We start from the raw sequence: 15,532 nt of genomic DNA on the forward strand, positions 1-15,532 counted from the left end.
TGTACGATAAATTTATATACACGTTGTGCGTGAAGACCTTTTGCTTTCTTTTATATCTATTGGTAAGTGGTAACTAGAAAATGACAGAGATAATCTGTTATTTTGCACAAATTCCAAATTCAGTGGCCTTAAAAACAAGACAAGTGAGGCATTTTTTTGTTCTTTATTGATAAAGTCGCTGCTTGTTGGACCAAAAAATTCCAATGAGATTCAGAAGTTACATGAAAATCCCAACTACAAGCACATTCCAAACTACAGAACACAACTAACCAACATTATAAAAGTGCCATTGAAAAATATGCAAAAGCATTGATCTTTGCAGTCTGAAAAACAGTTTAAACTCCTGAAATCTACCCATACATAATGGAATTCGCTTTCTTTCTTCGTTCTGTTTCACTCCATTACTGCAGATCCACCAGCAGCCTTAATCTTCTCAATCATACCTTCTGCCTCTTCTTTTGTGAGTCCCTGTTTAAGTACAACTGGTGCTTTTTCAACTAGCTCTTTGGCTTCCTTCAGTCCTAGACTGGTCAAAGCTCTTACTTCCTTGATCACCTTGAGCTTCGAAGTAGCATCAAACTTCTCCAACTTCACATCGAAAGCGGTTTTTTCTGCCACCTTCTCCTCTGCCGCGGTGGTGGCTCCACCAGCTGCACCACCCAAGTCTAAGCCTTCTGTTGAAATCTTTTCCAACTTGGGATGTTTGAGTAGTTCTCTGAGTGCTGGACCGATTTGAGCTCGTTCTTCAGAAGTTAGGGTTATGATTTGTTCAGCTAGTTGAGTGACTTTTTCTGAGGGTGGTGGCCTTGGCCCATATGGGTCGTAGGCCGTGGGGTACTTGTACCTCTTAGGCTTGCTGGATACGTCAGTTTGCAGACAACGGGCTTGAAACAGGACATGTTTTTCTTGGAATATGGACTTTATATGTATATTTCTTAAATGCTTAATGAAATGCATATTTCACCAGATAATTAGGGAAAGCAAGATATTCTTCTCAACAACAAAAGTTGCTTGCTGGAAATTACAAACTCAGTTGATCTTGATTAATGTTCTCTAACCTGAACATGTTTAGAACACAATAACACAAAGCCAACAAAAGAAAGTCAAGACAAATATTTAATGCAACAAATTTAAGCGGTACTATACAACATCGAATTCCAGCAAGATGAGGGAAAGATGTCAAAGAAACCAAACAATTACATACTTTGTACTAAAGTAGTATGCTTAGATTCATCTATTTTCAATCTAAGAACAGGAAGAAATTGGCAACCAAAAAGGAAGATAGGTATTGGGCAATCAATTACTCGCCATGGCCCGGTGTGTGTGTGTGGTGTTGGGGGGGGGGGGGGGGTTTGGGGGGGGGGAGCAACAGATGGAAGCCAACAGCTACCCTTCAGTTTTTAAAGAAGTTTGACTCCTCTTTTTTACCATGTTTTGCGAGGGAGGGGGCAGATGAGCAACAATGTTTTATTTAGTTAACTTATGAGTTATGAGAGTACATGTACATGTACATTGTACATATATGAAGTATTATATACATAGAGATTAACATTTACCAACAAACTTCAAAAAATACAGAGTAAAAGTTCAAGATTATTTCATTTAAAAATATTATACGTTAAACATTGAGCCTACTCATGAGCTTTATAAACTTAATTTAGGTAGGGTCATCCCATAAGAACTCGAATCAAGCCAAATTTTGACCAGGCCAAGCTCAAGTAGCACGCTATTCGAGTCACTTCATTAAAGCCCTAACAACAACCAACGACAAAAAAAATCCACAATGGTTGAAAACAATGAAAGACCTCGTGCAGACAACGGGAATGGAGAACTCTTTACCCTTGATATTCGTTAAAACTAATCCACACTGTATTACTAAGGCTGTAAAGAGGATTAGCTAATTTATCTAATTTTTAATATTAGCTGGAGTCTTGAGACTATAAACACCTTCATGACCTCAACAAGTCAACAACACAACCCCATCTTCTTTACCTATAAGCTCGGCATAATTTGCAATGTGGAAGGCACATTCTTCACAAGTTAACATAATAGCATATTTGCATAGATCTATTACAACGAACCTTGTAAGTCAACTGGTTTAGACTAGAAGGCAACCTTTAAAAAGAAAACTTCACCTTTACTGTTGCTAGTGACCAGATACTATCATACTACCACAACCTACAACACGAAGCTCGCATATTTTTCTATGTTAATGAAAAGAACTGTTTGTCTGTGAACCCCAAATGAAATAATTTTGACCTATTTCACAGCGAATAAAGAGTGATAGACAGTTGTTATTGAGTTGCTTATACTACTTCTAATGCTATACAGAGTATTATACAATAACAAAGACCAAGAAAAATAATCAACTGAACTAATTAATCGAAAGAGAATGAGATGTCCACATTTACCTACACCATCTAATCAAAAGACTAACCAACATAGCCAAAATCATACCACACTGAGTCACTGACACCAAACAATGATAGTAGTAATGAAGAACCTAATTAAAGGGATCAAAGAAAGTATGTGTTCTTAAACATGAAAAAATGAAGGGAAGGAAGGCAGAATAGTATTGCCAGAAAGCCTCCAATCTTCTCCCCTACAAACCCATATCCTTACAATGATATCAAAAGCGTAATATCTTCATCATACTCAAGCACAAATAATTAAGCTTAAGCTCAGCTCTTTGAGAAAGAATTCAAGGTGTCCCCGGGTCCGGGAAGGAGAGGGCAAGGGGAGAAAAGACCCATTTTCATAGTTTTCCATCCTAACATAAAAAAGGTATATAAACAAGAGCCTGCAAAATTAGGCTGAATGGTTGAAGTGGTTCAATGGTATTGAGGCCAGTTGCTAGCCATCTAACTTCTTAAGGCATCAGTGTTCTAATAATCTAATCTAATCTAATCTAACCTAATACACTATCTTCTCTTGAACAAAACCATCACCACCTACATTTCCTCAAGCCCCCAGAATTTGCATTAAAGTTGCCAAATTCTTATTCAATCAAACTCAAAAATTACATGTAAAATTAATTCAACCCAACTAAACTCTACTATTCCTTTAAATTGTTGCTCTTTTCTACTCTACTCCCACCTTAAAAGAACCAAATCGACCCCCAAACCATACTACTCAGAAAAGAATAATATGATTTTCAACTACAATTATGAAGTGGTATAAACCAATTAGACATAAAACAACACCAATACAAACCCAACCAATATATTTAACATGATTTCCAACATCATATCAGCAGCAGAATGTATACAAACATTTTTTGGATCTATAAAATCACTAATAAAATCAACATAAAAATCCAAAAAAACTGGTGCAAAATAGAAAAATGAGAAAACAGATGAGGAAAGATGCTATACACTGTCGTGAACGCCGAGAACAACAGCGGCAGAGAAGGAGAGGTAGTTGGGAGTCCCCCAAATCGAAAATCGAAAAATCGACAATGGAAGCGGCGCCGCCGATTAGAGGTGGGATACAACTAAACACGGTGGTTTTGTTGGAGGGTTTTAAGTGGAAGAATCAGAACGAGGGCGGAAATGAAGAACAGCTGCGACTGTGGGAGTTGGAGTTTGAGAGAAAAAATTCATTTGGGGTTTTCTTATTTTACAAAAAAAAAAAATTAAAAAAATAATAATAATAATAATTACCAAATTATGTTAATTTTTCCCCTCAATTTAGAAAATTCCTACATAATCTTCAAGATTAACGAAATATGCATATCGGATAGTATTTTTGTAAATATGTTGAAAATAATATACAACCTAATATATATAATTGCTATTTTAAAATAAATAAAAATAAAATAATTGTATTATAAAAGAGATTATATTTTCATTTAATATTCAGACTGTATAATTTGACAATTTAGTTAAGAAAATGTCACCTGATATATTTTACTCGTTAATCTCGAAGATTAAATGAACAACCCTCCTCAAATTAATACGAAGTACTACCAAGTACCAACAAAATAAGCTCTTTTATTTTATTTTTTATTAGGCAACAAAATAAGCCCTTGTATTTGATGTACAGAGTATTAGATTATTCACCACTCGAATCCCAAAAAACAAAGAAAAAAAATTGAAGACAAGTGTATGGTTTGTCTCAATACTTTATCTTTAATAGTATGTGTCTCAATACCCCTATTAATTTGTTAAGTACCGATCCAACACTTTTTAATATGATAATTAATTTTTGGGTCCGAGTTATTTCCCGAGTTATTACATGTATTACGGTTATGACTTTATATGAAAGTTGTGAGCGAATACTTCTTTGATTAAATTTTCTTATGTATATATAATCTCGTTCGAAAAGATAAAATGTAAGTTTAAACTTGAGGTCGTGGATTTGATTCCTACGCTAACCATATTTCAATTTTTAATATGAAGTACATTCCTTCCTCCTAGCCGAGTTTTTTCATAGTCTTAATAATTTATTGTGCAATCATTTTTAGTTACTCTTTTTTATGTTTTTACTAGACATTTTGTTTGATCATGTTAGTTACCCCTTTATTGCCTTTAATGAGAAATGTGAGTAATGACTGAGCTAAGCTCCTTACTTTTTACTTTGTTAAGAGTAGAATAATTAAATTAGAAGATAATACAAAAAAGACAGTCTTTAAAAGACGAAGGAGAGTAGAGGAAGTCTAAAACAATACAGAGCAATAGAGTTGGTTTATTTTGGACGCAAACGACTTGTGTTGGTACATTTGTTGTTATTGGTACTTCCAGATACACAACTAATCACTACTAATAAGACTTTTGTTTTATTGGTACTAATAAAATATAATTTGTGCTAATAAAGCTTGTTAGCCTCTAATATGGATTTAGCCAACTCTAGGGGAGTAGTATGGAAGGGTTGTCAAAAACTGATCAACCTGATCCAACCGACATCCGACAAAAATCGATGTGACCCAGGAAAAAAAAATCACACTTTAAATCCGCATTATCACAATGACCCCGCTTAAAACATTATCCAATTATAATCTAACTGACTATACCCGATCTATAATCGACCGATAACCCGATTTGATAGCTCCCTTAATCAAAACTCAAAAGAGAACATGGAGTAACTTCCTAGTTCCTAAATGATTTAAAGCGGATCTAGGTTCGCTTGTCTTTTGACCCTTTGGCTCAATTTAATCACTTTTTGTCATTATCTTCTAGCATGCTAGAAAGAGGCCAAGAAATTCATGGTTAACAAAACCCAAGATATACGAACTACGATCTGATCAAACCGTACAGGACCATTTAACAAAATTTAATTTGCGCAAATATTGATCTGATCTAGATTTTAAAGTGTTTTTGTTAATCACATGTCTATCACTATGCTTTTGTACTACTCATGAGAATTTACTTTAATGTTTCGTTTGTAACTTTCTCATATTCTTGCTTTCTCTTTTTAATTCCAAGGTTTCAAACTCTAACCACATTTGGGTCAAGAAACTTTATGAAATTTAATTAATTAATTATGTTTAGTAGTAGTTCACATCATTATCATGTTCACTTGTTCATGGATAAAGAAGGCTGCATATTTAAATATAATTTTTCCAGGTAGGTAAGATAAATGGTCTTATGCGAATCCCTTCGCAGGTTTCCTAACACCAGTTAACGGACTATATATACATTTTAGAAGTGGGGAGGAGTAAAGGATTGATCATCTACCCCAATGTGTTCATCGTGGGATTAACTTACCTCCAAGCTTGAGATTGCATTGGAATTCCTAGAGCCGGGAGAGAGTGCGTTTAGTGGAGTATTTATGGAAACTGATTTTGACACATCACCTTATGAATAGAGCACAAAAAACTGTTCTCGGAATGAGTGTGCAAAATCAATATTTTGGTATACCAAAATTCCTTAGACGTATTACCACGTCCTCAAATATTACCCCACCCCCCTTTAACTTAATTTGCTCATTCTGATGATCCCTTTTCTACTAGGTAAAACTTTTGTTCTTAAGACAACAAAGCTCGTAATGAAAGTTGTTCTTCAGACAACCCTCTTAGTCATTATTGCTCAAGATCTTATCTACGAACAAATTATATACCATACAATTATGTATCAATTTATATTGATGCTTTATTACATTTATATTATGAGATTTTTCAAAAACTTACATGCTGGAATCATACTTCCTCCGTTCTTATTTACATGACACAATTGGGTTTATGACTCTATTCACACAAGCTCCTTTGATTTCACTTTGTGATTTATATTTAAGAAAAAACATAGTCGTGTGGGGTTTGTTAGATTCGTCTCAATAAATATTTTTTAAATAACTTTTTATAATTTTTTCTTATCAATAATTATATTGACAAACGCGCCTAAATAATTGTGCCATCTAAAAAGAACAGATGAAGTATATCTTTTCGCTGCATATTTACATTCCAAGAACAACAACATAACAAGAGTGGTGGGTATTAAAAAGCACTATTTTATACAAGTACGGAGTATATATGATATGCCCTCGTGTGAGGTGTGACAACAAATCTCAACAACCTAAGTTTGTCTTCGGATCCAACCAATTTAAGCTAGACAACAAAATTGAATCAAAGCAAATTACATTTGAACGGAGTAATAATTAATATTGTATTACTAACTAAGGCATGCTATTTTGGTACTCCCTTTTTGACTTAATGAAGCTCTCATTCACACTCTGGTGACGTTTCTTTTAATTTGCTATTCAAATTGGACTACGTACATGACCCACCTTTCTTACAATCTAGCAACAATCTAGCCTTCGAAATAACTCGAGTTTACATTGGTAGACATATATAGATCGAGTCGATCTTACATTGTATCTGAAACAAAAAAAAATAAAAAAATCCTAATATTTCATTTTAAAAACCACATCCTTAATTTGATCATATATAATATTCGATCTTGAAGTACATCAGAGTAAAGGTCACAATTAATAGCTATATCGTAGATCAAATCAACGGATTTAGAGAGTTTATAGAAGTTAAAAGTATTACTTAATCCCGTACTATGATACTCATAACATACGTACACACCCTTTTAATTGAGCTAAGCTTAGACTAATGAATTGGTGGTAGGTGATTGAAACCCACCCATCAAGCCCGTCCACGAGCCAAGAGTCGCGCCACCTCCGTTCATATGGTAACCATACGGCGAGTCCTTGCCGCCACCATTATGATCGGAAGAAGTATTAGTTGTAGTAGTAGTAGTTGTTGTTGTACCACCACCACAACCTTGGTCTTGCCATTCAAGTGACAAAAGCTTAGGGTTAGGCTTCACATCATCCATTCCATTTTGATGATGATGATGATGATGATGATGATTATGATTGTTCCCATCATATGGGAGCAACATTCTTTGATCCATGAAGCTAATCCCTAAACTCCCATCATGATGATGAATATCATTAGTAGTATTAAACACCCCAAAAGGTGAATTAAAATTACCATTATAACCTCCTATTCCACCCATAATACCAAATTGTTCACTCCCATTAGTAGTACTATTATTATTATTACTATTACTCCCCATAAAATCATGCCCTCTATTTCCTCCTCCTCCTCCTCCTCCTCCTCCAACCAAACCCTCATACTTACACTCCATAAAGTCAATAGGCCTAATCAAACCACCACCACTCTCCATGAAACCACCACCACCACCACCGGCAAGGCTCATTTGCGCGTTGATCAAATGAGCAAGGTGAGGCGGGAATTGCACCTCGCCGTGAGGGAAAGAGAGGTGGTGGAGGTGATCAATAGCATTATTATGACTCAAATTTGATCCAATTAATCCACCACCACCACCACCACCACCTTGGACTACTAGATTCAAGGGTGATTGTTGTTGTTGATCATCATTAGACTTTTTAGAGGTGGATTTCTTGTTATTCTTTCTACACCCACCACCAACAGGGATGTTCCTAAGGGTTCCTCCCTTAGTCCAATACCTCCTACAAGTCTTGCAAAAGTACCTAGGTTGAGATAAGCTGTAGTTGTTGTAGTAGCAAAACTTGGTGTGAGTTGAGTCACACCTAGGGCATTTTAGGTGTTGGTCATGTGGTGGTCTTAGCCTCCTCTCCATTAATGGCGGCCCCGCCCGCGACGAGCATGCGGCCGCTAGCATACAGTCTGTTGGTGTTCCTCCTGAGGGTGGCGAAGATGAGTCTAGCCCTGTTGATAATTCCTCCGACATTGTGCCTCCCTGATACATACATTCATGTACCAATTTTTCATGTCAAAAAACTAAAATATATGTTGGATATTGTGAAACTCCGTGAACTGGAGTGTTTTCATTCATCAAATATATATAATGTGTAATAATAACATCAGGCTTATTAGAAGAAAAAAAAACGCGATTAGAAGTATATTGTACATGGATATACTAAGGGATTTTATCTCTATCATAAAATTTATTAAGCATATAATTAGAACTCTTTATAAGTTTATACACTCGTTAAAGTTCATTACATCCATCAAATCAACATAAACTTTTAAAAATAAAAAATAAAAAATAAAAAAATTATAATGATTTCATGAGGTAATGATGAGTTGTTAAATTAGATAACCCATTTTAGAATATCAAGAAAAAATACAAATAACGAGATAAATACGGAGTAATGAACATTAATAGATCGAGGACACTAAATGTATATTCTTAATTGTATTATTTGTACATCATATTATATACAGAGTCTCAGACACCCATATTAGAATAAGTTGTATCATTATATTCATGAACATAATTGTTAAGATGAAATTCGAAACCCTCCTCCCCCATTTCTTCCTTCACCTAAAAGAGAACTTGATTTAGCAACATTGTACTCCCTCCGTTTCTTTTTGTTGTATCCGTTTCCATTTTAAGCGTTTCATATTGTTGTATCCATTTAGAATCTATTCTATTTTTGGACATACATTTTATCTTAAAATACCCTTACATTTCTATCTAATTACCAAAATACCTAAAGATTCTACCTATATTCCCACTTAATTTTCCCCACCCATAATATTTAATTCTTTTCCCTTCCCCATATACCCACTCTCTCACCTCCTTTATCATCCATCATTATCACTCCTCTCTCTTACCTTATTTCTTTATTATTTTCTCACTCCTTTATTTATTACAATCTCTTACACCCAATCATTTCTCTTACACTCAATCATTACACTTATACCCATACAAACCAATATTCCAATTTTCTTAAAAACCACACCAGATTCCAAATGGATACATCAAAAAGAAATGGAGGGAGTACATAGTAGTAATTTGTATTATCCTTCTCACTCATTCACACACAAAATGCAAGATATGATCTTATTACTTTTGTTTTTTTGGTAAGGTTTATATCAAAGCTTAATTATATACACCCAACATAATATTAATTAAGCTGAATTTAAGACACAAATTAAAACCTTTTTTTTTTATGGGAGAAGGCAAAACAAATTAGAAATGGGAGAAGATGAATTCAAACTCGTGTCATACATAGTTAACCAGGCGTGTAGGCCAATACATATTTGGTATTTGAGAGGCATATGTAATTAAGTGAAAATGTAGGTGATTAATTAATGAAATAAAATATGATAATTGCCAAATAATATTGTAAAATCCTTGGAAGAATGTGTATGATTATAAGAAATTAAGAAATAAAATGGATAAGAAATGTACCTGAAGCCAGTCAGATGAATCCATGCAAACTTGCAAAGAAGAATGCGCCATCATCAAATGATTTAATTAATTATTATACCTCAAATCTCTTTTTAGCTAGATAAACTGTTGAAGCTTGATTGCTTATATATAGTAGTAAGATTAAGAAATGGTGGGAGGAGAGAAAGGGAGAAGAAGAGGAAGTAAGTGAAGGAAATGTGTGACACGACAGAGAGGAAGAAGGAGAAGAAGAAGAAGAAGAAGAAGAAGAAGAAGAAGAAGAAGAAGAAGAAGAAGAAGAAGAAGAAGAAGAAGAAGTGAAGAAAGGTGGGAAGTATTGTGTGGGTTTGGTCGTCAATAAGAAGGAACATAAAGCTGAGGGTTTGGGTTCACATCATTACATTGGCCCACTTATATTATACTACCTCCGTTTCTGAAAGTTCTTTACGCTTTGGAAAATGTGTCCAAAGTATAAAAACTTTGACCGTAAATTCTCACTGTTATATACATCAAAATGTTACATGTAAAATTTTGTCAGATTGGTCTCGGTATGTATTTTCAGAATATTAAATTTTTTTTAATTTTTTCACATACGAAATTAAATATATTAGTAGTTAAATATTGCATTGGAGTTCGTGCAAATAGTAACTGTAAATATCTTTTTGAAACGGAGGAAGTAACTATCTTATATTAGCTGCTACGGACCACCGAGTATAATTTATTTATGTTATGTTATGTTAATTACCACTATTATTCTGATAATATTATCCTTCTCTCACCGGTTAATTACGTACATGTTTCCAATGTCCGTAGTAGGGGTTAACTGGATAGGTTTATGGTTTGTTTGTTTCAATTTTAATAATTTTAATCCATTCAGTTTAGTGGAAATAAGTTTTTTTAGATAATTTGATTTACACAACGAATAAATTTTGCAAAATGATAAAAGGTCGTAACTTGCGACAAAATAGTATTAGATTGTAATTAATTTAATTCCTAATTTACAAAATAAAAGGATATATGTTTTCATGGATTACCTGATAGTAAAAATAATTTGATGAGTCACTCACGGCCTCGGTCTATATGGCATATGTCATTGCGGTACCATTAAAAGAGTAACACATAGGATTGTCGCAACTTATAACCTTTATCATCACTCGTAGTTTTATCCGGTAAAAATAAGTTCAGATAAATTTCAATCAATTCAGTCTTAACAAAGCCTGGAGTGATATTCATTAATTATATGAGATTGAATCTTATATAGTCTAACTCTCGTAGCTCAGTGTTCTCACCCCGCATAGCTAGGATCGTTGTGAATTGAAGAGTGTGTGACTGTGTGTTAGTACATACTTCGATCTGATGCTTCAAAAGGGTCGAAGCTGGATCGTACACAAAGCAATTCATAAAGTATACATTTACATACACATATATGTACTGCATGCAATGTATTAATTATCCTAATTTACTTGTTTAACTTGCACATATGCATTCTAGAGCATATGATACACTTGTCTTTTATATAGGAGAATATACAACATACACTACTCACTTTGCAATAGTGTACTACGTACATATAAATAATTCAAACGAAAAAAATACTTCATCCGTTTCGGAAATATCGCACCATTTGTTTTTTACACTATTCACACTACGATTTTGACCATTTTTTGTGATTTGAACGTAATGAAGTTTTAGCCATGTGATGTCATGTTAGATTCGTATCGATATATATTTTCCAAATATTATTTTTTATAATTTTTAATTGCACACGATTTGATATATTAAGAGTCAAACTAATGGCTAAATAAGTAAAAGTCAACAATGGTGCGATATTTCCGAAACGGAGGAAGTATATACTATTGGGCATTGTTAAGATCGACGGTTACATAAACTAAACTAACAAGATGTGCATTACTTGCTTTTACAAATTAACCAAAACTTCAAAATTAAAACAAAAACAACATGTCTTCTTGTTAGCCCTTAATTGTTTTTTTTTTTTTTTTTTGACATAAGCTAACTAAAACGACATTACGGAAACGTACAAAAGCAAATTAAATCGCGGGAAGCCGCATTTGCCAGATCATGAGCTTGAGTCACTCGTTGTCGCTCCACCTTTTGAACACTGCACCAAGAGAATTGCTTACCTACGTCCTTGATTTCGTCAATAGTCCATCTTATATGCAGTTCCTGAAAATCGCCATCCAAAAGCAGATGTACCAACTGTTGAGAATCAGTAAGAATAGTGACGTTCGCCCACTTCATACCAGCAAGGCAAGCCAAAGCCTCCGCTTGTAGGGCACTTTCCGTAGTTCCCGAAGAAGATCCTCCTATAACTCTGTTAGCACTTAATTGTTGGAATGACATAATTTACAGATCTAGCGTGTAATCAAATTATCATATGGTATACGAGATTACGAGGTAATTAGGGATATAAGTAATCAAATGAAGAATAATCGAGTGCCAAATTGATTGCCATCCCCGTTTTCAAAAGACCCCACTAGATAGCTTAGCCTAATTAGTCATTACCTAATGATATACTCCCTCCGTCCCGGAATACTCGACCCGATTTGACCGGCACAGAGTTTAAGGGACTTGAATTGACTTATTTAATTTAATAGGTAGTAGTTGATAGTGGGGTATTATTTTAATGTAGTTAGTGAGAGGTGGGTTAAGAGGTGGGGTTGGGGGAGAGTAGGGGTTGAATTTTTAATTATTTTTTGTATGGAGTAGGGGTGGGTGGGTTAATAGGGGTGGAGTGAGAAATAATATAATATTGTTAGAATATTTTCATTTTTAGAAACAGGTCAAGTATTAAGGGACGGCCCGATAAAGAAAACAAGTCAAGTATTCCGGGACGAAGGGAGTATAGATATACAATTATGCAGTATGCTGTCCCAGATATCCGTAGTCCCTAGGGGACCTAAAACTACGGTGTGCTACGAAGCGTCGGCGGTGTGACAACTTTAAATCGGGCCCCATTTTGTTGTCCCTGTCCCAAATAATTCTGGTCTATCTAAAATCTCTTGGGCCCCCCCTTTCTTACATCACCTTGACTCTACTTCCTTATTATTTTGACGGCCCCTCTATTTTGAGGCTAAACCTCATATTCGAACTATTGTTAACAACTTAATATCATGTCACTAATGTCACACCACAACCCAATACTCCTCCTACGAGTCTTTAAAAGATTGTCTAATATATCATACGAAATAAATAATATTTATATTTGTTTATTCCTATCTTATTTGGTTTATAATTTTCATGTATTTCTCCTCACAAACAATTATTTAATTTAATTAAAAGAAAATATTTACTTACTACTTTGCTTTTGAGTATACAAAACGTGAACAAAAGCATTTGGGATAATCTTTTAGGGACAGAGGAAATATAAAGTAACCCAATTAAAACTCAAATGATACAACAAAAAACTTATTCTATGGCTAAATTGAGTAAGGATCCTCTGTTTGAAATTCGTGTCTCATTTTATGTCTTAACTCAAATAAATTAGATTAATTTCAATGAATACAAAATAAATTATTCATGTTTTAACTCATGCACGTCATATGCTACCTTAAGAAAAAAGCCATTTGTAATGTTATGAATTTTTATTTTTTATTTTTAAGATGAGGTATACTTCCTCTGTTCCTTAATACTCGTCCCGATTTCCTTATAAAATTGTTCTTTGATACTCGTCTCAAATTCCTTATAAAGTTGTCCCTTAATACTCGTCATATTTCTATAAATGTCATATTTGTACTAATTTTACATAATTTTTCTCACTTATCTTGGACCCACGTATATTCATATTTCCTTTAAAAAACATTAAAAAAATTCAACCTACCTCTACCCCCATTTCTTTATTTGACACATTTTCCACTAACTATATTAAAAAAAAAAAAAAAAAAACCACACTATCAACTACTCCGTAACACCTAATAAATTAATAAGTGAGAGTGATGGATAGCTCAGTTGGTTAGAGCTTCTATCTCGTTTTCAGGTGATCCTGTGATCGATTCTCATATCTGCCCTTGTGGCTCATTCGCACCAAAATAAATAAATTAATAAGTCAAATATATTACCTAAAACTATATATCGGTCAAACTGAAACGAGTATTAAGTGACCGAAAGAGTAGTATCTATCGAGAATTTGAAAATAATTTTTCATAAATATCAATCATAAAATTTATTTTCGACGAGAAATTATTCACTACTCATTGATATTTGATATTTGATATTTTATATCACCTTAACCAGCAACTACTACGGAGTAGAGTATCATCAATACCGCAATACCCAACTACGTCAACAAAAAGATTAGCAGAGAGCCGTATATTAATTACGATAAATATGAATTACTTGCTACTCCCTCCGTCTCTTTTTGTTCTTTACGTTTTTCTTTTTTGGGTATTTCAAAATGTTCTTTACATTTCCTTTTATATTATCACATAAATGACTTAGTATTCTATCAAAATTTGTGTCCAATTATCATTTTAACCAATTAAATTCATTGGGTCATTAAATCTCTCACACTTTTCTATTGAGACATTACAATTTTCTCGTTTCCCAATATCAGAATTTTGATAAAAATGAAAACATTATAAATAAACATAATTTATCTTGTTTAAATAAATAAAATTGAAGAATCTCGATACAAATTAATTAATTGTTAAAACGTGTAAAAAATATCAAACGTAAAGAAAAAAAAGAGACGGAGGGAGTAGATTAAAAAAAAAAACAGCTACTTCCAAAATAAGGTTCCAAAATAGTACGAGTACACAATGCAAATATGGTCGTTGTCTGGCGTGACGGAAGCAAACGCATCCAAGAAGGGAGAGAATTTTATTCTGATGGGCTCCTCCTCGTTCTTCGATAAAGAAAGCTAGCCCCAAACGACCGACCCAGGAGGACAGGACAGGCGGGCCCAATCTTTGTGGGACCCTTTTAGTCGCCTCTTACAAGCAAAGGATATATTCTCTCTTGAATCACGTGCCTACCCACTTCACCCAAGAATTCTTATATTAACACGTGATAGGTTCAGCTATTAATATCAAATTATGAAAATATGAAATCACCCCCTTATCAGAATTCAAATTAGGCAAAAGATGACCGGTAATTTTTGCCGAAGATCGTCTTATCGAAAAGATCAATTTGATTGCTTGAGTAATTTCGTTCTATTTTTTAACTAATTATTTATATTACTTAACTAATTGTTTTTATTTTTTAACTAATTGGTTTTAGTACTTAAGTAATTAGTTTTGTTGCTTAACTAATTGGTTTTATTGCTTAACTTATGACACCAACGTGGTTTTTTATGTAAGACCGTAAAAAATTGTAAAAGACGACGATGGCAAGGTAATAATCATAAGTTCATAGGCTCATAGCATTATCATTTATCAATAGAAAATACTTCTTGCTTTGGAAAAAGTATTAATCTGAAATAGAGCTGACAAAATCTGACACGAAATGATAACATACACTGTACACAAACATAATTTGACACGTTAGGTTCACCAGCTCCAAGTATTAGGGACACTGTGGTTATAATAGGAACAACTTTATTAGACTGAGACGTTGACATGTAAATCAACTCAGTTACGCCCGTACGTACACAGGTTATGCTCTTAAGAATAAGAGGGAGAGAAGGATATATAACCCGGTTCATACAAACTGATTTGATAATAAAGAGAAATTTGACCTGCCCTTATCAACCAGTGGCGGTTTTTAATTATGCCCTGTGTGGGCCCTCATCCTAGACGTAAAATTTCAAAGTGTATTTTTAATTCCGACCCCCTAAAAATTTGAATAAATTATATATTTCATACTATATTGCTTAATTTTACTATTAACTTTCTTATAAAAGTGTTCAAGATCTGTTACTGCTATCAACTACAATTGCTACGCCAAAT

The 15,532-nt window shown here is 33.9% G+C and overlaps 2 protein-coding genes across 2 annotated transcripts; both read right to left on the minus strand.

The window, feature by feature from the left end:
* Positions 1-142: 142 nt before the first annotated feature.
* Positions 143-3,615, minus strand: LOC110789458 (uncharacterized). The gene is made up of 2 exons (XM_021994124.2): positions 3,375-3,615; positions 143-1,058 (listed from the first exon to the last, which is right to left on the minus strand). The coding sequence occupies exon 2, from the start codon at positions 955-957 to the stop codon at positions 394-396; it is 564 nt and encodes a 187-aa protein (XP_021849816.1). The 5' UTR covers positions 958-1,058; positions 3,375-3,615; the 3' UTR covers positions 143-393.
* A 2,954-nt stretch (positions 3,616-6,569) lies between these two features.
* Positions 6,570-9,947, minus strand: LOC110789434 (dof zinc finger protein DOF5.6). The gene is made up of 2 exons (XM_021994098.2): positions 9,651-9,947; positions 6,570-8,189 (listed from the first exon to the last, which is right to left on the minus strand). The coding sequence occupies exons 1-2, from the start codon at positions 9,702-9,704 to the stop codon at positions 7,044-7,046; spliced, it is 1,200 nt and encodes a 399-aa protein (XP_021849790.1). The 5' UTR covers positions 9,705-9,947; the 3' UTR covers positions 6,570-7,043.
* Positions 9,948-15,532: the final 5,585 nt, after the last annotated feature.

This window comes from Spinacia oleracea, chromosome 5, assembly GCF_020520425.1.
Source record: "Spinacia oleracea cultivar Varoflay chromosome 5, BTI_SOV_V1, whole genome shotgun sequence".
Lineage (NCBI taxonomy): Eukaryota > Viridiplantae > Streptophyta > Magnoliopsida > Caryophyllales > Amaranthaceae > Spinacia > Spinacia oleracea.

Coding starts and splice junctions, on each gene's coding strand:
- LOC110789458 (XM_021994124.2), bottom strand. CDS start 957: ATGCATTTCATTAAGCATTTAAGAAATATACATATAAAGTCCATATTC.
- LOC110789434 (XM_021994098.2), bottom strand. CDS start 9,704: ATGATGGCGCATTCTTCTTTGCAAGTTTGCATGGATTCATCTGACTGG. Junction 8,190..9,650: donor ATTCATCTGACTGGCTTCAG/GTACATTTCTTA, acceptor TGTATGTATCAG/GGAGGCACAATGTCGGAGGA.